Source organism: Vanessa cardui, chromosome 11 (genome assembly GCF_905220365.1).
Source record: "Vanessa cardui chromosome 11, ilVanCard2.1, whole genome shotgun sequence".
In the NCBI taxonomy this organism is placed as follows: domain Eukaryota; kingdom Metazoa; phylum Arthropoda; class Insecta; order Lepidoptera; family Nymphalidae; genus Vanessa; species Vanessa cardui.
This window is the reverse complement of record NC_061133.1, coordinates 7,373,828-7,401,729: the sequence shown is the minus strand read 5'-3', so window position 1 is coordinate 7,401,729 and position 27,902 is coordinate 7,373,828. Positions and strand designations below refer to the sequence as shown.

General features: G+C 39.2%; 1 protein-coding gene across 3 annotated transcripts in view; it reads left to right on the top strand.

Annotated features, from left to right (window-relative positions):
* The window catches only part of LOC124533418, a 100,199-nt gene extending 72,751 nt beyond the window's left edge, over positions 1-27,448 (top strand). For all 3 annotated transcript variants that reach the window (XM_047108657.1, XM_047108656.1, XM_047108654.1), the window contains 50 exons: positions 47-682; positions 756-1,382; positions 1,467-1,784; positions 2,270-3,199; positions 3,281-3,595; positions 3,685-4,020; positions 4,126-4,425; positions 4,926-5,231; positions 5,310-5,942; positions 6,034-6,345; positions 6,426-6,755; positions 6,837-7,136; positions 7,222-7,524; positions 7,619-7,936; positions 8,015-8,335; positions 8,423-8,725; positions 8,798-9,130; positions 9,369-9,668; positions 9,751-10,056; positions 10,167-10,808; positions 11,043-11,675; positions 11,789-12,094; positions 12,405-12,701; positions 12,779-13,432; positions 13,507-13,815; positions 13,900-14,220; positions 14,310-14,615; positions 14,708-15,019; positions 15,192-15,506; positions 15,613-15,939; positions 16,026-16,649; positions 16,857-17,165; positions 17,254-17,556; positions 17,658-17,966; positions 18,236-18,547; positions 18,632-18,931; positions 19,017-19,496; positions 19,599-19,955; positions 20,048-20,251; positions 20,663-20,845; positions 20,936-21,124; positions 21,357-22,121; positions 22,206-22,403; positions 22,487-22,684; positions 22,897-24,999; positions 25,188-25,579; positions 25,744-25,926; positions 26,056-26,326; positions 26,413-26,657; positions 26,734-27,448. In XM_047108657.1, coding sequence (XP_046964613.1) covers positions 47-682; positions 756-1,382; positions 1,467-1,784; positions 2,270-3,199; positions 3,281-3,595; positions 3,685-4,020; positions 4,126-4,425; positions 4,926-5,231; positions 5,310-5,942; positions 6,034-6,345; positions 6,426-6,755; positions 6,837-7,136; positions 7,222-7,524; positions 7,619-7,936; positions 8,015-8,335; positions 8,423-8,725; positions 8,798-9,130; positions 9,369-9,668; positions 9,751-10,056; positions 10,167-10,808; positions 11,043-11,675; positions 11,789-12,094; positions 12,405-12,701; positions 12,779-13,432; positions 13,507-13,815; positions 13,900-14,220; positions 14,310-14,615; positions 14,708-15,019; positions 15,192-15,506; positions 15,613-15,939; positions 16,026-16,649; positions 16,857-17,165; positions 17,254-17,556; positions 17,658-17,966; positions 18,236-18,547; positions 18,632-18,931; positions 19,017-19,496; positions 19,599-19,955; positions 20,048-20,251; positions 20,663-20,845; positions 20,936-21,124; positions 21,357-22,121; positions 22,206-22,403; positions 22,487-22,684; positions 22,897-24,999; positions 25,188-25,579; positions 25,744-25,926; positions 26,056-26,326; positions 26,413-26,657; positions 26,734-27,114 — 20,255 coding nt within the window. In that variant the 3' untranslated portion in view covers positions 27,115-27,448. The remainder of the gene's footprint in view (positions 1-46; positions 683-755; positions 1,383-1,466; positions 1,785-2,269; positions 3,200-3,280; positions 3,596-3,684; positions 4,021-4,125; positions 4,426-4,925; positions 5,232-5,309; positions 5,943-6,033; positions 6,346-6,425; positions 6,756-6,836; positions 7,137-7,221; positions 7,525-7,618; positions 7,937-8,014; positions 8,336-8,422; positions 8,726-8,797; positions 9,131-9,368; positions 9,669-9,750; positions 10,057-10,166; positions 10,809-11,042; positions 11,676-11,788; positions 12,095-12,404; positions 12,702-12,778; positions 13,433-13,506; positions 13,816-13,899; positions 14,221-14,309; positions 14,616-14,707; positions 15,020-15,191; positions 15,507-15,612; positions 15,940-16,025; positions 16,650-16,856; positions 17,166-17,253; positions 17,557-17,657; positions 17,967-18,235; positions 18,548-18,631; positions 18,932-19,016; positions 19,497-19,598; positions 19,956-20,047; positions 20,252-20,662; positions 20,846-20,935; positions 21,125-21,356; positions 22,122-22,205; positions 22,404-22,486; positions 22,685-22,896; positions 25,000-25,187; positions 25,580-25,743; positions 25,927-26,055; positions 26,327-26,412; positions 26,658-26,733) is intronic.
* Positions 27,449-27,902: the final 454 nt, after the last annotated feature.

The window sequence follows — 27,902 nt, the reverse complement described above, 5'->3', positions numbered from 1 at the left end:
TAATGTAATAGTTTAATAAATTAACATTATTTTTGTAATATTTTAGCCATTGAAGCACCACCGCAAATAAACCCGTGTGTTCCTTCACCTTGCGGACCTAACTCCGTTTGTCAGACAATAAATGATTCACCGTCTTGTTCTTGTATGTCAGAGTTTGTGGGAACTCCACCAAATTGTCGCCCAGAATGTACAAGTAATAGCGAATGCTCCAATCATCTGGCTTGTATTAATAACAAATGTAGCGATCCTTGTGTAGGAGCGTGTGGCTCGTTAGCGCAATGTAAAGTTGTCAGCCATACTCCAAATTGCTTATGCCCGCAAGGATATACAGGAGATCCATTTGTTGTCTGTCAAATACAAAGTGTCCAGTTTCTCGAAAAACCGTCTCCGTGCACTCCATCGCCATGCGGTAGCAATGCTATATGCAAAGAACGCAATAACGTCGGCTCTTGTGTTTGTTCTCCTGGTTACTTTGGAAATCCATATGAAGGATGTCGACCTGAGTGTACTGTCAATACGGATTGTCCATCTAACAAAGTATGTCAACAAAATAAATGCCAAGACCCCTGTCCAGGAACATGTGCCGTGAATGCAGATTGTCAAACAGTTAATCATGCACCCTTATGTACTTGTTATCCTGGCTATACCGGAAACCCATTCCAAAATTGTTTCTTGAAACAAGGTAAGTATTTGCTTTCATATCAGTTTTTGTTATTATTTAAAGTTACCATTACTTATTATCTACCTTCTTTCAGAAATTGAAATTGTGTCTGATCCCTGCAAACCATCTCCATGTGGACCAAATAGCGTCTGTAAAATACGGAACCAACAAGCAATATGTAGTTGTAAGCAAGAGTATAGGGGCACTCCACCAAATTGCAGACCCGAATGTATTATCAGCAGCGAGTGTCCCTCTGATAAAGCATGTGTCGCTCAAAAGTGTATTAATCCTTGTTCTGGCCAATGTGGGCAAAATGCGAATTGCTTAGTAATTAATCATAGCCCTATTTGTACATGTATGGAACACTTCACAGGCGACCCTTTTAGTCGATGCTATCCCATTAAAGCTTATATTCCGGAAGTGCAAAGTAATCCATGCTTACCATCACCATGTGGTCCATTTAGTGAATGTAAAGAACACAATGGCAATCCATCTTGTACATGTTTGGAAAATTATTTCGGAGCACCGCCGAACTGTAGGCCAGAATGTGTTATTAACGCGGACTGTTCGAGTAGTTTAGCCTGTATAAATCAAAAATGTAAAGATCCTTGTCCAGGGTCGTGTGGCATAAATGCTCAATGTTTTGTGAAAAATCACACACCCATTTGTAAATGCCTAGAAAGTTACGTCGGAGATGCATTTACTGAATGTAAACTACAAGGTAAGAACATGGTTATAAAAATTGTACTTTTGATTCAATTACATTACATATCAACTGGTTTTAACGATTTTTTTTTTTTTATAGTTGCAGATGTAACGAGCGATATTGATAATGATCCTTGCGTTCCATCTCCCTGTGGATCAAATGCAGAATGTAATAACGGCGTTTGTTCCTGCCTGCCAGAGTTTCAAGGAGACCCGTACTTTGAATGCCGTCCTGAATGCACACTAAGTTCAGATTGTCCGCAAGACAGAGCTTGCTATAAAAATAAATGTGTAAATCCATGCAACAGCGGTGTATGTGCCAGTAATGGAATTTGTGAAGTGATAAATCACGTTCCAATGTGTAGGTGCCCTGAAAATATGTCTGGCAACGCTTTCGTTCACTGTGCTATCCTACAAGGTAAGAATGTAATATTTTACCAATTTCGTTTATATTTTCAAAAAGTAACTTTTACAAAAGTTGATAGTTCATTAAGTTATATAAGTATAGTAAGACACAAATTAGATGTAGCATCGGAAAATGCAATGGAATGAAAATAAAACCGATTACTGCAGATTTACACAACCAATAGAAATAGCTCCCTATCGCGCCATTCGACGCTATTCGTCGCTATAGATTCACGCGTCAGAGACAGCAAGTGTATGTAAATCGACGCGTCAAATTGACGAATATATTATGTCATATGATATTACAAGTTATTACGTTTATGCAAAAAATCATATACGCGTGAGAAATAAATATTGATAATTTGGAATAGCGTACTTAATTCGTATGTGATCGGTTTTACGAATTTTGCAGATGCGACATCTAAGTTGTGTCGTACTATAGTAAACTAAAGTAAGTAAAACGTATGATAGTAATTTTCTGACGTGTTCTTGTTTTAGTTGAAATACCGCAACCATGTCATCCAAGCCCTTGTGGACCTAACAGTCAATGTCGTGATATAAACGGACAAGCAGTTTGTACATGTTTGGTTGGATATATTGGAAGCCCACCATCCTGTAGACCAGAATGTATTGTTAGCACAGACTGTTTGCCAGATGAGGCTTGTTCTAATAGAAAATGTATCAAACCCTGTCAAGGAGCTTGCGGTATTAATGCCAAATGTCAAGTTATCAATCACAATCCTATTTGTTCTTGTCCGTTATCATACACGGGTGATCCGTTCATAAGATGTATTTATCAAGAAGTAACACCTGAAAAAATCGACGCCTGTATTCCTTCACCATGTGGACCAAATTCTATTTGTAAAGAAAATTCGGGCACACCAACCTGCTCATGTAAGCCAGGATACTTTGGTGCGCCACCACACTGTAAACCAGAATGTATCAGCAATTCCGAGTGCTCAACACAACGAGCTTGTATTAATGAAAAATGTGTTAACCCATGTGAAAATTCTTGTGGAGCTAACGCAGAATGTCATGTTATAAGTCACTCGCCTTCATGTTCATGCCCAGCTGATTATACCGGTAATCCATTTGTAGAATGTCACAGAACAGAAATTATTCAGGAGATAACATCGCCCTGCTTACCATCTCCTTGTGGAGCTAATGCTTTATGTAAAGAATTTAATGGTGCCGGATCTTGTACTTGCTTACCAGACTTTCTGGGTAATCCGTATGATGGTTGCAGACCCGAATGTTTGATAAATTCGGATTGTCCAACGCACAAAGCGTGTATAATGAATAAATGCCAAGACCCCTGTCCAGGATCTTGTGCGCCAAATGCTGTTTGTCAAGTGATAAACCATGTTCCTTCATGTTCTTGTAACACAGGCTTTACAGGAGATCCATTCCGGTACTGTGTTCAAAAACGTAAGTATATAAGGGTATTCATTCTTTTTATATTTGTCTAATGATAAAAATGTAAAATTAAAATGACCTATATTTCTCCAGAAACTATTGAAGATGCAGTGGACGTATGCCAACCATCTCCATGTGGACCTAATAGTCGTTGCCAAGTAGTAAATAAGCAAGCTGTTTGTTCATGTATGCCTAATTATATGGGATCACCACCAGGTTGTCGTCCCGAGTGTACCATAAGTACGGAGTGTTCCACAGATAAAGCTTGTTTAAACCAAAAATGTAGTGATCCATGTGTTGATGTTTGTGGCATAAATACAGAATGCAGAGTTATTAATCATAGCCCCATCTGCAACTGCAAAGCTCTTTACACTGGCGATCCATTTACAAGATGTAATCCGCTACCGCGTAAGTATTGGGAAATTTTAAATTAACAGCTTGTATGTAATCATTTTAGCGTAAAAAAAAAAAAAAAATTAACCTTGTTGTTGTTTTAGCTCCAATAGCAAATGCTGTTTTGGAACCATACAAAAACCCTTGTGTTCCGTCACCTTGTGGACCTAATTCGATTTGCCAAGAAAACAGAAATATACCCTCATGCACATGTATGCCTAATTTTGTTGGAAGTCCGCCTAATTGCAGACCAGAATGTGTCGTTAATTCAGAATGTTTGCCGACACAAGCTTGCATACAACAAAAATGTCAAAATCCTTGTGAAGGTTCGTGTGGAATAGGAGCACTTTGCACAGTTTCAAGACATGTGCCGATTTGTACTTGTCCCGAAGGTTACACAGGGGATGCTTTTAATGTGTGTACTCCCAAACCACAGCCAGGTAGGTTCATAATTATATACAGATTACATTATAAAACCACTTGATAGCGAAAGTAAGTGATATTTTCTATTATAAAACCTAACCTACATCATTTATTGTGTGCAGATTATGATATAGTAGACAAATGTAATCCGTCACCCTGTGGAACAAACGCTGTATGTAAAGATGGCGAATGTTACTGCATAGAAGAAAATCAGGGAGATCCATACATCGGATGCCGACCAGAATGTGTTCTGAGTAGTGATTGTCCACGAGACAAAGCTTGTGTGAAAAATAAATGTACGGATCCATGTCCTGGAGCGTGTTCCGCTTCAGCTGTATGCACTGTCGTGAACCATATTCCCATGTGTAGTTGTTCGCAAGGAATGACAGGCAATGCTTTCTACGGTTGCGAACCAATCAGAGGTGAGTAACTTAAGATTATCTTATATAATATTTAAAACTACCTGCTTCGGTTTTGATTAATTTTACAAAAAATATAATATGTTTTAGTTAGACATATCGTTTAAGTCTTTATATTTTCCCAAAGGGACATAACATTTGTGTTAACAAAGTTATTACAGTAGATGATATGAAGAATGATGAATGCTTATTATTTCTTATAGTGCAAATTTCTATGGCCAGTGGTGACCACTTATTATCGAATCGCCCATTTTGTAGAATATTAAAACGTACAAAAGACAAGTCACATAAGCAATAATTTCATCGCCAATTAGCCATCTTTGAAACTATAATGATATATCTCTTGTTGTAGTTACAAACTCACTTCTAGCCCACACGAAACAATGCTAAGTGTTGTTGTTGGGTACTTTATTTGATAATAGTAATAATGTATTCAGTTTTTTGTAAAATTATGTAAACAATAAACATGTACACTCTTATTAGATAGTTTTTAATTATTTTAGCTCCAATAACTAGCAACCCATGCACGCCAACACCATGCGGACCAAACAGTCAATGTCGTGAAATTAATGGACAAGCTGTATGCACATGTATTTCAAGCTACATAGGTAGTCCACCATTGTGTCGACCAGAATGTGTCGTTAGCTCAGATTGTACACCAAATAAGGCATGTAGTAATCAGAAATGTATTGATCCCTGCAAGGGTTCTTGCGGAGTGGAAGCAAAATGTGTTGTAGTAAAACATAATCCTATATGTACTTGTCCGCCTAAATATACCGGAGATCCTTTCGTTAGATGTGTACGATATAGTAAGTACCGTTTTATTATATTTCTTAGTACTTTTTATTAATTATATTTTCTTACTGTTTTTTCTTATTCCTTAACAGATCCTGTAATTGCTGATGCACTACCATGTACACCGTCGCCTTGTGGTCCTAATTCTATATGCAAAGAAGTGTCTGGTGCGCCATCGTGTGCTTGTATGCCAAATTTCTTTGGTTCACCACCATATTGTAGACCCGAGTGCTCTAGTAATAGTGAATGCCCAACTAACCAAGCGTGTATCAACCAGAAATGCAAAGATCCCTGTATCAATACCTGTGGCCAAAATGCGAATTGTAAGGTGGTCAGTCATACACCGATGTGCTTCTGTGATGACGGATATGAAGGTGATCCATTTTCCAATTGCCAACCTCAAAAACACCAAGTACCTGAGAGAACATCTCCTTGTGACCCCTCTCCGTGCGGTGCAAATGCCATTTGTAAGGAACATAACTCAGCGGGTTCTTGCACATGTTTGGCTGATTATATTGGAAACCCCTATGAAGGTTGTCGCCCTGAATGTTCAGTAAATACAGATTGCACGCCAAACAAAAGCTGTATTCGGAACAAATGTCAAGATCCTTGCCCAGGTACATGTGGCCCAATGGCTATCTGTACAACTGTAAATCACTTACCAGTCTGTACTTGTCCTCCTGGTTACACCGGCGAACCATACCAAAGATGCGTTGTTATGAAAGGTAATTAAAATTTTAAGCAATCTAAGTATATATCTCAAGTAATTTTTTTACCATATTTCTACTTATGTATAATTATTTGTTTCGTTTTCAGAATTAAACTCAGAACCTGTTACACCTTGCATTCCCAATCCATGTGGGCCAAATAGCGTATGTAAATCAAATAATGGTCAAAGTGCATGTTCATGTATGCCTAATTATTTTGGTTCCCCTCCTGGATGTCGGCCAGAATGCACAGTCAGTTCGGAATGTCCGAGTGATAAAGCTTGTATTAATTTAAAGTGTACAAACCCATGTCCTAGTCATTGTGGAATAAACTCAGACTGCAAAGTTTTTACCCATAGCCCTGTATGCTCATGTAAACCTGGTTATACGGGAGATCCGTTTACACGATGCTATCAACAACGTAAGTTAATTCAATTAAAGAACATATAATCGTTGTCCAATGTTTGTATTTTTACTATTGTAATTCAATTTTGTTTTCAGCTCAAGTATTCTTTGATACACCTAAGGACCCTTGTTTGCCTAATCCGTGCGGAGATAACGCCATTTGCAGAGATATAAATGGTATACCATCATGTTCTTGTATGCCAAACTTCCAAGGACTACCTCCTAATTGCCGCCCCGAATGTGCCATTAATCAAGACTGTCCGTCAAACATGGCATGTATAAACATGAAATGTCGCGATCCATGTCCTGGTAGTTGTGGTCAAAATGCAGTATGTACGGTATTTAACCATTACCCAGCATGTACGTGCGCACAAAGCTTTTCTGGAGATCCTTTCACTAGGTGTACTTTAATTCCGCCAGTACAAGGTAACATTTTTTACGTTTAAATGAATACTATTTCTCTAAAATAATCGCCTAAAATATTAATTATTTTAATTTTTTTTTTAGATATTATTATTCAAGATCCTTGTAACCCATCTCCATGTGGATTTAATGCCGAATGTAACAATGGAATATGCACCTGTTTAATTGATTATCAAGGTGACCCTTACATAGGTTGCAAGCCTGAATGTGTAACAAATATGGACTGTTCACCAGACAAAGTATGCTCTAGTAATAAATGTATGAACCCTTGTCCTCAAGCTTGCGCTCCAACTGCAGAATGTAATGTTTACAATCATATTCCAATTTGCACATGTCCACAAGGAATGACTGGTAATGCTTTTAGAGAGTGTTACAAAGTTGAAAGTAAGTAGTATTACAACACATATACAATACAGATAAAGATAATAATTCAAGCAAAACTAATCTCTAATGCAATTTATTTTTGCAGTTACTCAAGTGAATCCCTGTAATCCTAGTCCGTGCGGACCAAATAGTCAGTGTCGAACAGTTAATAACCAAGCTATTTGCTCATGTTTACCAAACTTCATTGGTAGTCCGCCATCTTGTCGACCAGAATGCACTATTAGTGCCGAATGTCCTCGCGATGAAGCCTGCAATAATCAGAAATGTATAAATCCTTGCAAAGGTAGCTGCGGTTATGGAGCAAGGTGTGAAGTTATTAATCATAATCCTATTTGCTCATGCCCTGCACAATATACGGGTGATCCGTTCACGAACTGCATCCCGACTGGTATGTACATATTTAATAACTACTATTTAATACTTACTTTAATTGTATTGTAAATGACTTTATTAAATGATTAATATCTAAATAACTTTTACAGTATCAGCTCCATTGGGTCCGACAGATCCTTGTACCCCATCTCCTTGTGGACCTTACTCGGTTTGCAAAGTGATCGGAGAGTCTCCATCGTGTTCTTGTCAAGTCAATTATATAGGTGCTCCACCTGCCTGTCGCCCTGAGTGTATAAGTAATTCTGAGTGTCCAACCAATCAAGCTTGCATAAACCAGAAATGTAAAGACCCCTGCCCTGAAACTTGCGGATACAATGCTGATTGCAAAGTTGTCAGTCACGCGTTAATCTGTTCGTGTCCTTATGGTCAGACTGGTGACCCACTAAGTTCTTGTTATCCTGTTAAAGGTAAAAAAATATTCATATTTTTTATGGTTTTTTTTTTCGTATGTTAATATATGAATCTAAATTGGTTTTGTTTTGTAGACTCTGTTATTGAATATAGTTCTCCGTGTGAACCTTCTCCTTGCGGTCTTAACGCAGAATGCACAGAAAGAAACGGCGCTGGTGCATGTAAATGTCTCGAAGGTTTTACTGGTAACCCATACGAAGGTTGTCGGCCAGAGTGTGTTATAAACACTGACTGTAGCCCAACCTTGGCCTGTATCCAAAATAAATGTAAAGACCCTTGTCCTGGTATCTGTGCACCAAATGGAATTTGTCAAGTTGTAAATCATTTGCCGTCATGTCATTGTCCAACGGGTCTAACAGGCGATGCATACTCATACTGTATAGACAAAGTCGAAGGTAATTAGCACATATTTTATACTCAATACAAACAATACACCATGTTAATAAGTAATAAATTATGTATTCGTTTTCTTTATTATACAGATTTTGTCAAAGTTACGCCTTGTACTCCGTCACCCTGTGGTCCCAATAGTCAGTGTCGTGAGGTTAACTCTCAGGCAGTTTGCAGTTGTAGCGACACATATATGGGAATTCCACCAAATTGTCGACCTGAATGCACAATCAATAGCGAATGCGGAAGTGATAAAGCGTGTGTTAATCGAAAATGCGTTGACCCTTGCGTTGGCCAATGCGGTCGAAACGCTAATTGCAGAGTGATCGCGCATAACCCCATGTGTTCTTGTCAAGAACATTTCACTGGAGATCCTTTCTCATATTGCATGCCTTGTAAGTTGATTTTTTATAATTGTGATTTAATTGTTGTTGAATATTTGATAACGACGCCATATTTTGTGTTAGATCCTACGTCGATTTTACCACCTCAAGACAATATCAATCCCTGCTTGCCATCGCCGTGTGGTGCAAATGCAGTGTGTGAGGATCGCAACGGAATACCTCGTTGCAGCTGCCTTCCGAACTACATGGGCACTCCACCACGTTGCAGACCTGAGTGCACAGTCAATTCAGAGTGCAATGCTAATAAAGCATGCATAAACAATCACTGTGTTGACCCTTGTCCGGGCGCATGTGGAATAAATGCTCAGTGCATTGTTAACAATCATCTACCCATTTGTTCCTGCTTACCAAGTTATACCGGCGATCCATTTACAAGTTGCAATTTTGAAGTGAATGGTATGTAAATCATATTTTATTATTATATTAAGGATAATGTTAAATAATAACGCATATTTTTTTAATAAATTGATTAGAAATTGTACGATTGTATATTAATATTGCCTCAACTTACGATTATTCGAATTTAAAAGGTTAAAATATAGAATAAAAGGCTACTTTAAAGTAGTCTAATCATATAATTTTTTTTATTATTATAAATGGCATATCTAATTAATATAATTACTTACAATTTCAGACGTGCAAACGAGTAATCCATGTTCTCCTTCACCTTGCGGAACTAACGCCGTCTGCAATGAAGGTGTTTGCTCCTGTTTGCCGGAGTTCTTTGGAGATCCTTACTTCGGATGTAAACCTGAATGTGTATTGAATTCTGATTGTCAACGCACCAAAGCTTGCATAAGAAATAAATGTAAAGACCCGTGCATTGGAACGTGCGGAAGTGGTGCTTCTTGTGAAGTTATTAATCATATACCAATTTGCTCTTGTCCTGTTGGAACATCAGGCGATCCTTTCAACTACTGTAACGAAATGATAGGTGCGTATAATAGCGATACCGTGCATTAAATATAAGTGTTAAATAAGTACTAGTAGTAGACTTACAATTTTTTTATTTTCAGAACCTGTGTCTACAAATTTGTGTGAACCTTCACCATGTGGACCTTATAGTCAGTGCCGTGAAGTAAATGGACACGCTGTATGTGTTTGCGTTCAAGGCTATATTGGTAGTCCTCCAAATTGTCGCCCAGAATGTACAGTGAGCTCGGACTGTCCCTTAAATCAAGCTTGTTCTAACCAAAAATGTATAGACCCTTGTCCTGGAGCATGTGGGCGTAATACTCAATGTATCGTTGTCAAACACAACCCAATTTGTACTTGCTTGTCCGGATTTTCGGGAGATCCATTTTCAGTTTGCCAAATTATTCGTAAGTATTGATATGATTTATATTATAAATAGACAGAAGTAATCTTTTATCACACAAGTAAACATTTTTAATAGAAATTGCAATATAAAAATTATATTTATTATTTTCAGCTGTAGTGCCACCGGTTAAAATTAATCCATGTTTGCCTTCACCTTGTGGACCTAACTCACTTTGTACAGAAAATGAAAATAGGGCAGATTGTAAATGTTTGCCCGAATTTATCGGTTCCCCACCAAATTGTCGACCTGAATGCACTAGTAACACTGATTGTGATACTAGTAAGGCTTGTATTAATAAAAAATGCCGCGATCCTTGTCCTGGCTCTTGCGGCGTTAATGCAGAGTGCAGAGTTGTAAGCCATACACCGAGCTGCTTATGTGAAAATGGTTACACTGGCGATCCCTTCGTATATTGTACAATGAAAGTCGCGCAAATTAATGAAGAAAGGCCAACACCGTGCGTTCCATCTCCTTGTGGCGCTAATGCTATATGCAAAGAACGGAATGATATAGGCTCGTGCACATGCATATCAGGCTATTTTGGCGATCCTTATGTCGCATGTAAGCCGGAATGCTTATTAAACTCAGATTGTCCATCTAATCAAGCCTGCCATCTCAATAAATGTCACGACCCTTGTCCCGGAACATGCGGTGTAAATGCATTGTGTAATGTTGTCAATCATATACCCAGTTGTAGCTGTCCAGATCAACACTATGGAGATCCATACAAAATTTGCGTATTTAAACCACAAAGTAAGTAAACATGCAATCTTTATATTTAGATGTGTAAAATTATTTGAGTTTATTTTTTATATTTTGCCTTCTTATTTCTCAGTGCTACTTTGTAACAATTCGATAAATTGAATGCATTTTGCATATTAGTTTTAAACATACACCAAAATGATAATTCTATTTATATTATTTTATATATACTAGTAAGAGCATACCATTTTCATAAATATATATTAAATGTGTTATACTTTTTAGTGGAAAAAATTGACCTCTGCAATCCATCGCCATGTGGACCAAACAGTCTATGTAAAGATCAAAACGGTATAGCTATCTGTACTTGTTTAAATGGATACCTCGGATCTCCGCCCGACTGCCGCCCAGAATGCATTACAAACTCAGAATGTCCTCTTGACAAAGCATGCGAAAACTTGAAGTGTATTTCTCCTTGTCCCAAAGGATGTGGCATTAATACTGACTGCCGGACAATCAAACATAATCCTATTTGCTCTTGTAAAGAAGGATATACGGGAAATCCATTCTCAATATGCCATAAAATAATTAAAGTTGAACCTGCTTTAATGGAACCAGTAAATCCTTGTGTGCCTTCCCCGTGCGGCCTTAACTCCGAATGTAGAGACACAGGTGGAATACCGTCTTGTATATGCCTTGAAGGTTACATTGGAAGCCCACCTAATTGCAAACCCGAATGTGTCCTGAACACTGATTGTAGTAACGACAAAGCTTGTATTAATATGAAATGTGTCGACCCATGCCTAGGATCATGTGGTATAACAGCCGTTTGTAACGTTGTGAAACACGTGCCCGTTTGCTCGTGTCCCGTTGGCTATGATGGTGATCCATTTGTGGCTTGCAATATTAAAGCACCAGGTATACAATATTACTTACCCCTTTTTAGCATAAATCAGAAAAAAATATTTTTCAATGCATAAAGTAAACAATAAAATAGTCGTTCAGATAATTAATAAAAATTAAAATTTCAGAACCAGTCCAAAACATTGATCCGTGTAATCCATCGCCGTGTGGTCCAAACGCCGTTTGTCGTAACAACGGGGAATGCAGTTGTTTGCCAGAATACCATGGCGACCCATACTTCAGCTGCCGCCCCGAGTGCGTCCTCAGCTCAGATTGCCCGCTCACTCAAACGTGCTTACGTAACAAGTGTGTTGACCCTTGTCGCGACATGTGCGGAGTCAATGCTGAATGTCATGTGTACAACCACGTGGCTGTATGTAGTTGTCCCAGTGGCACGTCTGGAAACGCTTTTTACGAATGCACTGATATAAAAAGTAAGTACTGCTACATAAACATATATAACGTGCCGTTTTTTCTTTTGTTCTTTACTGATTTTGCTATTAGTATCAAAACCAGTTACCAAGTAATATAATAATAAATATTTGAGAAAAAGAAACTGAGTTCAAATCTAAAATGTATAAAAATGAATGTGTAATATATACCTTTATTGGTTGATGAAGAACCTCCCTACTTTAAACTAATCTAAAAATAGACTATGCTATAATCGACTTCATTTTGTTAGAAGTAGTCAAATACATAATAAGCTAATAGATAGTAAACTTAATGACTGTTTAACATTTTTAGTACCTGTCACCAAACCGTGTGAACCATCTCCATGCGGGCCGAACAGTATATGTAGAGAGACAAACGGTCAAGCAGTTTGTTCTTGTATACAAGGATTCGTAGGTAATCCACCAAGTTGCAGACCCGAGTGCATTCAAAGCACTGATTGTCCTCCATCGTTGGCTTGCATTAATAGAAAATGTCAAGATCCATGTCCAGGGTCGTGTGCTTCCAACGCGATATGCAACGTAAACAATCACAACCCCATATGCTCTTGTCCACCGAGATATACAGGATCTCCTTTCACGCACTGCTATGGTAATTTTATATACATTTAAAATAAATTTTCTTACAAGTCTCATGGTCAGTCAGTATAAATATATTATATTTTTCAGTACAACCTGTTGAAGAACTACCAAGTAATCCATGCGCCTCATCGCCTTGTGGACCGAATAGCATCTGTAAAGCATCACCTAATGGTGATTCACATATTTGCTCGTGTCAACCTACATTTGAAGGAAACCCACCAAACTGTAGACGAGAATGCGCGAGTAATGAAGATTGCCCAACTGATAAGACTTGCATTAATTATAAGTGCAAAGATCCTTGCCCCGAATCTTGTGGAATCAATACCGTATGCATAGTGAGACTTCATACCGTCATGTGTTCTTGCCAAGAGGGTTATTCAGGAGATCCATTTTTATCTTGCTATGAAGTACCACAAATATCAATGTCACAAGACCCATGCAATCCAACTCCTTGTGGTATTAATGCTCGCTGCAGAGTTACTAATAATAACGCTGCTATTTGTGCTTGCGAACCTGGATATTTTGGAAATCCCTATGAGACTTGCAGACCCGAATGTGTTACCAATACTGACTGTCCTTTCAATAAGGCTTGTCTCAATAACAAATGTGAAGACCCCTGTCCAGGTGTGTGCGGAGTAACTGCTGTATGCGAAGTTATAAACCACTTGCCATCATGCAAATGCTCTTCTGGGTATACTGGAAATCCATACGCATATTGTCATATTATTATTAATGAACCGGGTAAGTGTTTTTCTTTATTTTTATTAGATACGATAATGGCCGAATTTTAAATAATTTAATAAATTTTCTTATAGAACCTGTGGCACAAAATCCTTGCGTACCAAACCCTTGTGGAAGCAACAGCATTTGTAAAGATAATAACGGTGTAGCTTCTTGCACTTGTATACCTAATTATATTGGTGCACCGCCTAGTTGTCGTCCTGAGTGTACAGTCAATTCAGAGTGCGAAAAATCAAAGAGTTGTATAAACCAAAAATGTGTTGATCCGTGCATAGGTGTATGCGGACAAAACGCTCAATGTAAAGTAATTAATCATGCACCAATTTGTTCATGTCGCGAAAACTATGAAGGGGATCCATTCACCAGATGCATTTTAAGAGAAAGTAAGAACACATCATTTTTATTATAACTAGTTACTAAAATAATAAAAATATTTACGGATTTATGACATGAGATTTTTTTTACAGAAACTCCACTTGCTGATCAAAATCCTTGTTCACCTTCGCCTTGCGGTTTGAACTCAATCTGTCAGACTATTAATAAGATACCAATGTGTACGTGTATAGACAATTTTATTGGAGTTCCACCAAACTGTAGAGCAGAATGCACCGTTAACTCTGACTGTCCTACAAGCAAAGCTTGCATCAACCGCAAATGTAAAGATCCTTGCGTTGGTTCATGTGGACTGCAAACCGTATGTCAAGTCCATCAGCACTCTGCTATTTGCAGTTGTATAGAAGGATATACAGGAAATCCATTTGAAAGTTGTCACGTTACCGAAATAATAGGTAAGATAATACATATTTCTGTTGTCAGAATTATTAAAATTTATACACATATTTGTTTATATCACGTTTAATTGTTGTGTAATTTTCAGAACATTCACCTGCTCTATATGACAAATGTAATCCTAGTCCTTGTGGAGCGAACGCAGACTGTAACGACGGACTCTGTTCCTGTAGAAATAACTTCTTTGGCAATCCTTACTTGAGTTGCCGACCTGAGTGTACTCATAATTCAGACTGTGCAGCAAATCTAGCATGTTTAAATAATAAATGTATGAATCCATGTACAAACCTTTGTGGGAATAATGCTTCCTGCGATGTCTATAACCACATTCCTATGTGTAGTTGCCCACCAAATACCATCGGAAATGCATTCTTTTCGTGTGTAACAAACAAAGGTAAAAAACACAATTCAGAGATGTAATTTACCTATGTTGAAAATTTTATTAATTATTATTATTTTATTAATAATATATCATTTCATTTTTAGTTGAAGAACAAAAGAAAAATCCTTGTACTCCGTCTCCTTGCGGTCCTAACAGTCAGTGTCGAATTGTGCAGGAGCAAGCAGTTTGCTCATGTATTTTAGGCTATATTGGAATACCGCCATCTTGTCGTCCTGAATGTTTAGTTGATTCAGACTGCTCAAGCGTTTTATCATGCTCTAATCAAAAATGCGTGGACCCTTGTCGCGGATCATGTGGTGTTAATGCAGAATGTAGGATTCATAACCACAATCCTATTTGTTATTGCCCAAGTGGATTTACTGGTAATCCATTTACGCATTGTTTGGAAATAACGTGTAAGTATTTTTATATTTACTTATATAGAAAGTCTAAAGTTGTTTTAATATATAAAAGTAGAAATATATTGCACGAATAGTATAGTTTCAAGTTCGAAATAAATTTATTTTAAAATAATATTAGTATCCTCATTGAATATCTACTAATTTTATTTTTTTATTATAATTACAGATGATAATCCCCCGACAAGAACACCATGTACACCTTCACCATGCGGACCTAACTCACAGTGTCGAGAAGTCGGCGAGACGCCCTCCTGCACATGCTTAAATGGCTTTATCGGAAGTCCTCCATATTGCCGTCCAGAATGTATTACAAACAGTGAATGTAGTTTCGATAAATCTTGTATTAATAATAAATGCGTGGATCCATGCATAGGCGCTTGTGGACAAAATGCGATTTGTCGAGTTGTTAGTCATTCACCAATGTGCTCGTGTCAATCCGGCTACGAAGGAGATGCATTTGATCTATGCCGTCCTATAAAAGGTATCTATGGTTATGATATACATTTAAGGAAAAAGGATTTGAAGAATTAATGTATTCTAACTTAATAATGCATATATATTTTTTAAAGATAAATTTTATATTCCAGTATCAATACAAAGGCCACCGGAACAAGTCAATCCGTGCTCGCCCAATCCATGCGGTCCGAACGCTTTATGTCAGGAAAGAAATAACGCTGCTAGTTGCATGTGCATAAGTGGCTTCTTTGGTAACCCGTACGAAGGATGCCGACCCGAATGCCTACTGAACTCTGATTGTTCACAAAATTTGGCATGCCTCAATAATAAGTGCCAGGACCCATGTTTAGGTTTTTGTGGAATTAATGCCGAATGTCAAACAGTTAACCATATGCCCAAATGTAATTGCAATGCTGGTTATATTGGCAATCCATATGATCGTTGTACTCTTAAAGAAGGTAAGCCTATTTGATTATTTTTAATAACATAAGTAAATATCATACTAAAATGATAATAATTATTAATCAATCATATTATTTTATAGATAAGCCAACAAACCCATGTACTCCTTCACCATGTGGACCATACAGTACATGCAAGACGATCAACGAACAAGCGATTTGTACTTGTTTACCTGAATATCATGGTAGCCCACCAAATTGTCGACCTGAATGTGTGACGAGCTCAGAATGTCCTCTTAATAAAGCATGCATTAAGTTAAAATGCGTTGATCCTTGTACTGGCACATGTGGCGAAAATACTCAATGTCGAGTTCACCGTCACAGTCCGTATTGTACTTGCCTCGAAGGTTTTGAAGGAGATCCATTTACAAGATGTACCAAAGAAAAAATAACAACTGCAGTAGCTACAAGTCCTTGTGAACCGAATCCTTGTGGGCCGTTTGCTTACTGTCAAGACATCTTTGGGTCAGCCTCTTGCACTTGTAAGCCAGGCTACTTTGGCTCTCCTCCACGCTGTTCTCCAGAATGCACAATTAATGAAGATTGTTCTAGAGATAAGGCTTGCGTACGCGAAAAATGCGTTGATCCTTGCATTGGATCATGCGGCAGCAATACAGAGTGCCGTGCGTCTAATCATTTGGCAATTTGTACATGTCTACTAGGCTATCGAGGAGACCCATTCGTCGGATGTTACGAAATAGAAAAAGGTATATTTGTCTTATATTTACAGCGAATTTTTTTTTTAAATATTTTCTGGTAATTTATTACACCTTTCCTTTGTTTTCTCGCACTAATTTTCAAATTATTATAGTCTTTATAATTAAAACCTAAAGCAAATGTCGAAATAATTTTTTATACCTTATTAGAAACTATATTATACACCCTTAATCTAATATTTACCATCATATTAATAGATGTAGAGCCAGTACCGAAGCCGGATTCCTGTACTCCATCACCGTGCGGTATCAATGCTTTATGTGATAATGGAACTTGTTCATGCATACCTGGATATTATGGCAATGCTTATATAGAATGTCGACCTGAATGTACAACAGACAATGAGTGTCAAAAGCAGTTTGCTTGTATCAATTACAAATGTATAGACCCCTGCAAAAATGCATGTGGTACAGACGCTATCTGCAATGTTTATAATCATTTAGCTATATGTGAATGTCCAGCGCCATTACGTGGAGATCCATTTATTGCTTGTCGTCGTGTAACAGGTTAGTTTTTTTTAATTTATTAAAATATCACTAAATTCGAACAGCTCACAGGTAATTAATATAAAATACAATATTATTAATATTTCAGCGCCAATAGTAACTGATCCATGTTCACCAAATCCATGTGGACCAAATAGCGTTTGTCGGGCAGCGGGCACAGTGGCCCATTGCTCTTGTCGATCAATGATGTACGAAGAACCGCCAAGCTGCCGACCTGAATGTAGAGTTGATTCTGACTGTTCACCGAGTCTGGCCTGTCGTAATAATAAATGCCGTGACCCTTGCCCTGGCTCTTGTGGCACACATGCTATTTGCCATACCAACGCACATTCACCAATTTGTAGCTGCCCCAGTCATTATACTGGTGATCCATTTACTCGATGTTTGGAAGGTAATATAAACACTACAGAGAGTTATATTTATGATATTTACAGTATTGTAATATATATAACAGTATAATTTTTAAATAATTGCGTTTTCTATTTCAAACAGTTACAGAACTGGAACCTGACATGAAGTCACCGTGTCCAAACTGTGGACCTAATGCTGATTGCATTAGTGGTGTTTGTCAGTGCCGGTCTGGATATCTCGGCGCCCCTCCATTCTGTCGTGTTGAATGCCTCAAATCTAGTGACTGCGCCTGGAACCTCATGTGTTTAAATAGACATTGCACTGATCCTTGTCCCGGAGCATGCGGTCTTAATGCTGTTTGTACCGCAGTTGCTCACGAGCCACGCTGCACCTGTCCCCCACCCACTAGTGGAAATCCCCTTATTGAATGTCGACCCATCGTGAATATTCGTAAGATAGATTTAACTGGAAATTTGCTTTTGATTTATAAAACGTTTGAATATATTGCTAGTCAAAATGAATTTAGGGATTTAAGATTGCGACAAACTTTTGTTTTCGCTTTTAAAACTTAGGCATGGGTTTTACTTGCGAAACTGAGTGAGTCGTAATTTTTTTACGTGACCTCTATGCAGAATCGAAGCTGAAAAATGCTTATTATATGATTTGCTTATTTGCACTTTTAACATTAATAAAACATAAGAAATAACTGTATTTTTCAGCAAAACAACCAGACCTATGTAATCCATCTCCTTGTGGTCCCGGCGCAATATGCCGCGCAAGAGGGAACGGCGCATCCTGCGAATGTGAGCCAGGCTTGCGCGGTGACCCTTACACCGGATGTAGGCCAGAATGTATTGCTGACTCGGACTGTTCTCCTAATCGCGCTTGTATCCGATCACATTGCCGTGACCCTTGTCAAGGTACATGTGGAATAGGTGCGGAATGCGAAACAATAAACCACATCCCACTTTGCTCATGCCCATCAGGAACAAGAGGAAATGCATTTGAAAGATGTGATATTATAACAACAGGTTCATAATTCATTTTATTCAATACATTAATTAAAATATAATTGTGTGATGAGTTAGTATAAACATTTTAATCTATTTTTGTAGCTCCACCTTGCAAACCATCGCCATGCGGTCCTGGCGCACTTTGTAACGTCGTCGCTGACAACGCAGTGTGCTCCTGTCCTAGTGGAACGATGGGAGATGCAGGCTCTACAGGTTGTCGACCGGAATGTGTTGTCAGCTCTGAATGTCCTCGCGATCGAGCCTGTATTCGTAACAAATGTATCGACCCTTGCGTTGGTGCTTGTGGAAATGGAGCCTTGTGTCGCGTTTTCGATCATGCACCAATATGCTCATGTCCACCTTCTACTACAGGCGATCCCTTCCTAGATTGCAGAGTCAGGGGTAAATGAATATAACAATTATCATTTTAATGAATAATAAATAATTGATTCAAAAAATACTTATTGAACAAACGTGTTGCTTTCAGAGACACCTCCAACGAGTCCAACGGTATTCGATCCTTGCGACCCTAATCCTTGTGGTCCACACGGAACATGCCGAGATGGATTCTGCTCTTACCCTGAGTGTATAGTCAATGATGACTGTCCGGGTGATCGAGCCTGTATTAATAGAAAATGTTCCGATCCTTGCATAAACGCCTGTGGTATCAATGCAATATGTACAGGAGTTCGACATTCTGCCGTTTGTTCGTGTCCTGTTGGCTACACCGGTTATCCATTTGTGCGCTGTGAACAAATCACTACCGTCACTGTAGCGCCGCCGGTACCTGAATGTACACACGATGAACAGTGTGCCGATAACGCAGCTTGTGTCGATTCCAGATGTACATCTGTTTGTATACTTACAAACTGTGGCATAAATGCTCGATGCCTAGCTAAACAACATAGAGCCCGATGCGCCTGCTTACCGGGCTATGAAGGTGACGCCTATATAGGATGCCATTCAGGTACATACAATATTTATTTAAAATGTTGAAAAACATATTAGTCAACGTTAATTCTTTAACATTGTTTACATAGCATATTCATACTGTATTTTTTTGTAACAGCTCAATGCCATAGCAATAATGACTGCCCTGACGACGAGGGCTGCGAAAGCGGCACCTGCATCAAAATGTGCTTGCGCATGCGTTGCGGTTCTGAAGCTCAGTGCTTTACGAGAGGTCACGTGGCATCTTGCGAATGTATTCGTGGAACTCGTGGAGATCCATGGATCGGCTGTCGCAAAGACGAATGCACTGTTGATGAAGATTGTCCTAACTGGTTGGCTTGTAAAGGAAAAGTTTGTCAAGATCCATGTCCCGGAGCTTGTGCGCTTGGCGCTCTCTGCAACGTCATACGTCATAACCCGACATGTGAATGTCCACGCGGCACAAGAGGAAATCCTCAGATTGAATGCAAAACAGGTTAGCCTTATTCATTTTGTAATTATCTAAATACAGATAAATTATAATTAATTTATAAATTAAATTAAATTAAATTTTCATATTATTATCAGTGCAAGACCAGTATGAGTGTGGAAACGATGCAGAATGTGGGCCAGGATTGGCCTGCTTACAAGGAAACTGTAAGAATCCGTGTGAAGAAACATCTTGTGGAACTCGAGCCGTGTGTCGCGTTGCAAATACGTTACCATTCCGCACCCTTGTATGCGAATGTCCTCAACCCTTGACTGGTGATGCTTCGATACAATGCAACCCTCGTAAGTCGAGATAAAAATTAAGTAATATTGACTACTAAAATAATAATGTTTTTTTACCATTTTATTCAATAGGTTTGTAAAAGGTTGGTAACTCTCCTTTGACATATATAAACAGATTTACAAGTGATTTACCAGGCGAGACTATACGCAGGTCATGAAATAATTTGTACGTACGTGTATAAAAATCTTTATCGCCTTTTTTAAATTGTATAATACACACCATTTCTTGTTTGTAAATACATGTGTTATTCTCTCGGCATCGGATAAGTTAAGATTCACATCGCATGGCACCTCTTCAAATATTATTTTAAAATCTTATCACCTTTTCTTAAAATATGTCATAACGGGTTTAATGCTCTAAAAATTGTGCAGTATGCAGGTATTTTCTTACCAAAATATATACTTTTTAAGGCGGACAATGCACCGAAGACACGGATTGCGGTGACGAAGAAAAATGCTTAGACCGGCAATGTAAAAGCGCATGTACATCGGGAGCCTGCGGTGTGGGGGCGGAATGTCACGCTCGTGCTCACCGCGTTACATGCACGTGTGTTCCGCCACTACAAGGAGATCCAAACGTCGCATGTACACCAAGTACGTAGCATAATATGCAAATCTTCTATATATTTTAATTATAAACTTTGCTTAAATAAAGACATCTAAAAAAAAAATATTTTGCTACAGGTGTATCTGGGCCGATGTGCTTATCTGACGAAGAATGCGGCGCAGCTGAGGCGTGTGTAGGTCAGCGCTGCGTGTCGGCTTGTGCAAACGCATGTGGTTCAGGCGCATTGTGCGAGGCCCATGCACATCGCGCTCGCTGCCGCTGTCCACCTGGAACCGCTGGTGACCCGGCTCGCTCATGTTATATACGTAAGTGCATTTCCAATTTATTAACTATCAAAAATTTGTTACACAATTGACGTCTTCTTAACAAAGTATTCAAATACAATAAGAAAGTATAATATAGTTTATAGCTTTAAAAAGGAAAGCATTAAATAAATATACCTGCTTAATATTTTCTGGTGCAATTCTCGATTCAGATTGTAAGAAGTTAGCTAGTGTTTAATAAACGTACATTATAATGTTTGTTTACTTTTTCCAGCGGAATGCACTTCAGACGAAAACTGTCCATTTGATAAGAGCTGCATCAATAGCTACTGCCGTGACCCGTGTGGTTTCGGTGGTCCTTGTGGTCGAGATGCTGTCTGTGAAGTTATTGCTCATGTGGCCACTTGCCGCTGTCCATCTGGCACACAGGGTGATCCACGTCGAGCTTGCGTTTCAGGAATATGCCAATATAACGAAGACTGTGATGATACTCAATTATGTAATAGATTAAACCGATTCTGTCAACCAGCATGCTCCGAAAGCAGTTGCGCTCCAGGTGCAATCTGTACCCCTAACCGTCACCTACCCATATGTGAATGTCCACCAGGGCACAGTGGAGATCCATACCTCCGCGGTTGTGTTGCAATTCAGCTCTCAGATGAATGTTCTACTGATGCTGACTGTGCCCGCCCACTTGGCTGTGTCAACTCGCGTTGCGTCGACTTATGTCAAGGAAATCCTTGCGATGCTGGTCTTTTCTGTAAGACTGTGGACATACTACCCTTACGTGCTGTGGCCTGTGTCTGTCCGGATGGAGGCCGAGTGGCACCTGATAGTGGTTGTCGCAATCCACCCGAAGCAGAATGCTCCTCTAACCCTGATTGCTCAAAGAATCAAATCTGCCAACGTGGAAAATGTATCGACGCTTGTAAAGCATCGCCTTGCGGACATAACGCGCTCTGTGAAACCGACGATCATGTATCACGTTGTACTTGTCCGCCAGGATACACTGGAAATCCTAGAATAGAATGTAACACAGGTACTTATTTGTCTCTACTTTTTTTTGATTAGGTATTTTTAAATCATATTTTTTTATAAAAAAAATTACTAATAATTGTCACAGAACCGAGGCAACCATCTATTTTCGAATGTTACAAAAATGAAGAATGTGGACCGGAGCAAGCATGTACTGAACGAACTTGTATCAATCCGTGTATGGATGCATGCGGATCTGGCGCTTTGTGTCGTGTCATAAACCATGAACCCCAGTGTTCTTGTCCTATGGGTTACACAGGCAACGCTAAAATACGTTGTACACCGCGTAAGTTCCCTTTCTTTTTTTCTTTAAAATTTCTTCATAGAAACGAGTAGAATAAACAAAAGTAATCTTTATTCTTTTTACAGCATCACAAGATAAATCTGTTATACCAGTTGGATGTAAAGCGAATTCTGACTGTCCATTATCCAAGGCTTGTATAAACGGTGCCTGCGCTAATCCTTGTCTGTGCGGTTCAAATGCGGAATGCACTGTAGTAAGACATCATCCGGTATGCTTTTGCGAGCGCAATCATTCTGGAAATCCATACATTGGATGTGTAAAAGGTAAAAACAGTTATATTTTTATAAATTCTCTTGATAATTCAACATTTTTAATTTAACGATTTACTGGTCTGGATAGTTCTACTGGTCAAGTTTTTAAATGCTAAGTTTAATTATGTAATTACTTATATTTTCTTTTATGAATTAAAAAAAGTAACGTATTATATTAATTTAGTTAAATATAATTTAATATTTATTTACCATTTTATTTATAGTTGATTGTACGTCTGATTCGGAGTGTCAAGATAGCGACATGTGTTACAACGGAGCCTGTGTCAATCCTTGCGTCGTAGAAGCTCCGTGCGCTATAAGTGCAGAGTGTTATGGAGAAGGTCATCGACCTAAATGCCGCTGTCCTGTGGCTACAACTGGCAACCCATACGATAAATGTCAAACATCCGAATGTGAAATAGATTCTGACTGTAACGATGATAACGTTTGCATTAAAGGTGTTTGCCATAATGCCTGCTCACCTGAGGGGCGTAGCCCATGTGCCTACAATGCTATTTGCTTTGCCCGAAACCACGCTGCATCTTGCAAATGTCCACCGGCACTGCCATTAGGTGATCCTCTGAGCGTTTGTGAAAAATCAATAGTGCTCGGTGAACCAGAATGTAGAATGGACGGAGACTGTCCGAGTGGGCAAGCTTGTCTTAGAGATGAATGTCGCGATGCTTGTGAAGAGCTAAAACCATGCGGTGCCAAAGCCCGCTGTACAGTTTCTGACAGTGTTCCTTTCCGCACTTTAATATGCCGCTGCCCAGATGGTTACATACCAGATGAGAGAGGATCCTGTAAACCAGCTCAACTACCACCGCTCAGCTGTTCGACTGATGAGGATTGTAGTGATCAGGAGTCATGTGTAAATAGAATGTGTAGAAATCCTTGTAACTGCGGAGAAAATGCAGAATGCTATATTCGTAACCATAGGCCCGTTTGTTCCTGCCGTGATGGTTTTGACGGCGATCCTTACCGCCAGTGTCGCATCGTTGGCTGTCGCTCTAATTCAGATTGCGAAACACACGAGGCCTGTGTAAACGGCAATTGTGTCAGTCCGTGTTTGTTAAATAGTACATGTGGCTCTAATGCTGAGTGTTTTGTAGAAAGATCACAACCACTTTGCCGATGCCGTTCTGGATTTGAGGGAGACGCTTACTCTGGTTGTAATGCTATTGAATGCAGATCAAATGGTGACTGTCCGCAAGATAAACAATGTCGTGCTCACAGGTGTATTAATCCATGCCTCACTACAAATCTATGTGGAAACAACGCTGAGTGCTTAGTTCGTAATCACATTAGTGTGTGCAAATGTAACCAAGGTTATACAGGCAGTCCTTATATAGAATGCAAACTTCAAAAAACAGCCGAATGTTATGTAGACGCAGACTGTCCATCAAAATTAGCTTGTTTATCTGCCAAATGTGTAAACCCATGTACGGCGTTGCAGCCCTGTTCAACACCAGCTCATTGCGAAGTGTCACCTACATTACCCGTTCGCACAATGATCTGTTCCTGTCCTCCTGGATATGTTAGTAGTGGTAAAGGCATCTGTCGCCCAACCACTCCTATTCTAGAAGTGGCTTGTGAAATAGATAAAGACTGTACTTCCAATCATGCTTGTATAACTTCGGTGTGTAAAAATCCATGCGAATGTGGACCAAACACTGACTGTCAAATAAAAGATCACAAACCAGTATGTGCTTGTAGACCTGGTTTTATTGGCGATCCACGCTCGGGATGTTATGATGTTAAATGTCAAGCTGATGCGCAATGCGCAGACGATGAGACCTGTATAAATAACCGTTGTGTGCCCGCCTGCACAATTGAACCTGATATATGTGGAAAATTTGCCGAATGTTATGGTGTCGAACATCGCGCTTCTTGTCGCTGCCAAATTGACACTATTGGTAACCCAGCCTTGGCATGTTCCCCGATCAGCTGTCGTGCAAACTCTGACTGTCCACCCCAAAAATCATGTATCAACTCAAAATGTGTGGAGCCGTGCGCTTCAAACAATTGCAATGAACCTGCTGAATGTCGAGTACATCTTCACGAGGTGTATTGTGTATGTCCACCGGGATACCAGAGCACTTCTGAAGGCTGCAACAAAACAGAACCACTTTGTAATACTGACTTAGATTGCCCACCAGCTACCGCGTGCTTGAATAATAAATGCGCAAATCCTTGCTTGAACATAAATCCATGTGGCATAAATGCAGAATGTAAACTTATTGATACATTACCAGTAAAAACAATGATATGTGAATGTGAGCCTGGTTATAGAGGAAATGCTCTTGTTCAATGTACACCTTATAAACGTAAGTGTAAAAATTACTATTGTTTAGCATGTATTATTACTTACTATTAGTCTATAATATATTTGGCTAACTTTTATTTTAAAAGCAGAAAAAGATACTATTGTATTATTGATTGCTCTCTCTTGAACGTCTGTATTCTCTAGGACCTTTGTTTCTAAACCAAATCAAATAATGTTTGTTCCTTTCAGCTCCTATCACAAAATGCGTACAAGGCCAAGGAGTGAACGACAACGGAGAGTGTATTCCTTGTCTTCAAGACGAGGGTCGCGTTGTAGACGCACGTGGTCGCTGCGTTTGTGACTTAGAGCGTGGATTCGTATTGCAAGGAGACGCATGCGTACCAGCTGGCTGTCGTGTCGACGATGAGTGTGAAGATTCCTCGCGCTGCGTTAACGGAAAGTGTGTGCCAGCATGTGAAGCCGAACCATGCGGGTTGCATGCGACTTGCGAAGCCATCAACCACCGTTCACGATGCACCTGCATCACTGGCTATGTCGGCAATCCGAGAGTTCACTGCAATGCTACCTCAACACCTAACATCACTAATTATCGAACCGATTTCCCTCTACCAGATATGCAGGTGAGCATACACAAAGACATTTTTTTATTATTTATTTTAGGGTACAATGAAGGAGCCTGTGAGAACAAAAGTCCCAAATAAAAATGGGATTAAATAAATATATACATTTATTTGCATATGAACTTCCTTTATTTATTGATACATATCTATGTTTTTTTTTCAAGGTACATTGTCTCGCTAATGGAGTGAGTGTGAGCCTTAAGATTAAAGATTTCAATGGAGTATTATACGTAAAAGGCTACAGCAAAGATGAGCGGTGTCGTCTAGTTGTTCATACAACTGTGAATCAAGAAAGACCAGTTGATTTCACTGTATTCTTTGGTGACTGTGGATTAGTTCATGTCAATGTAAGTATTACTCTCATTTCACAATTAACACGATCAATATAAGGATACATAAATAAAATAAACCATTAAAATTTTATAATAGTTTTTCGTAATTATGAGTTTTCGTGACGTCTTTCATTTTACTTGCAGGGCCTAGCAAGTTTCGTTTTAGTAATGCAGAAACATCCTAAACTTGTAACATCTAATGCTAAAGCTTTCCACATTAAATGTATATATCAAACTGGAGAGCAAAATGTCACACTAGCATTCAATGTATCTATGTTAACTACTGCGGGCACCATTGCAAATACTGGCCCTCCGCCTACTTGTTCTATGAGGATCGTCTCTCGTACTGGTGACGAGGTCAGCTCTGCAGAGATTGGAGAAAATTTAGTGCTGCAAGTAGATGTTCAACCGTCCAGTAAGTTTTAAACAACATTTAATTTTATATCAAATATATCACCGCCTTAATATTTCTTCAAATAATCCTTTCATCATAATTATTAGGTATATACGGAGGATTCGCTCGCAGTTGTATTGCAAAGACTAGTGAAGTATCAACAAACATAGAAAATGAGTACACGGTTACCGATGAAGATGGTTGTGCTACTGACGCGGCCATCTTTGGGGAATGGGAAAGAAGCGAAGACGGTAGTGCTCTGCGCGCTGCGTTTAACGCCTTTAAGTTCCCTAGCAGCGACAATATTAGATTCCAATGTAATATAAGAGTCTGTTTTGGAAAATGTCAACCGGTAAGTTTAGAAACATATTTGGAATCTATTTCAATGTTTTCACTCATTTGTATTAATATAACACAAATTAATCCAGGTTAACTGTCGCGGTTCTGACGCGTTTGGAAAGCGCCGTAAACGAGAAACGATCGACACAGATGGCCCGCTATCGGGTCAACTTCGAGAGGAGGTAACAGTCGAGTCAAACGAGATCTTTACGCTGGAGAGACGCGACCCGTCCCGCGCGGCACGGCAACGCGACGGCTCGGGCACGGAGCCAGGTGGAACGACAGGCGGAGGCGAAGTGTGCGTTTCTGCAGCTGGACTGGCCGTAGCGCTGGCGTTAACGGCGCTGTTGGCGCTCGTAGCGGTGGCAGCAGCGGTAGCATGCTGGTTGGTTGCGTGGCGCCGAGCGCGCCCACCACCCGCACCATTACCGCATCCGCCCGATTTCCCAAACCCGCTGTTCCAGCGCTGAGCCTTCGCTCGCAGCTAGTCCATGCCCCGCTCCTCCGCCGGCGCCGGGCGGTGTCGGCTCTTCCTCTTTCACTCACTGGTTAATCTGTGCGTGCCGTCGGAGGACCGCCGGGCTAGGACGCCTCGGGCGCTGCGGCACCGTAGCCGCAACCCTCGAGCGCTCGCGGCGTCCTGATTAGGTTATGTTAATTATATCTTACTTTAATAATTATTAACTTAGACTCGCCTCCTCTGAACTATGTGATAAATAATAAATATTCGAAATCACCATATTTTTGTAAAATAATTATTGAATTTAGACGTTAAGCAATTAATAATTAAATAAAAAATAATTAATAAAATATCTTGTACTTTTACTATCGTTGCGATTAAATTATTATTTTTCGCAATGATGTGAGATTACCAATATATTACTGAAATAGACGTTTTAATCTACAGATAATACATAAATAATTGCTAAGAAGATTTTAAACTATTTTCCATAATTCTTCAATTTTATAGTGAAGATAAATTATTGTTGGATAGACTACACGTTTAAACATTATTTACATAAATCAATAAAACTGCTCAGTTCACGAATTATGTAAACGGTCAATTATCAAGTCCTAACTTTTAAATATACAAAGAAGCAAAAATCTATATATATAAAAATGAATTGCTGTTCGTTAGTCTCGCTAAAACTCGAGAACGGCTGGACCGATTTGGCTAATTTTGGTCTTGAATTATTCGTGGAAGTCCAGGGAAGGTTTAGAAGGTGAGTAAGTATGATAAAAATGCTAGGAATATAAT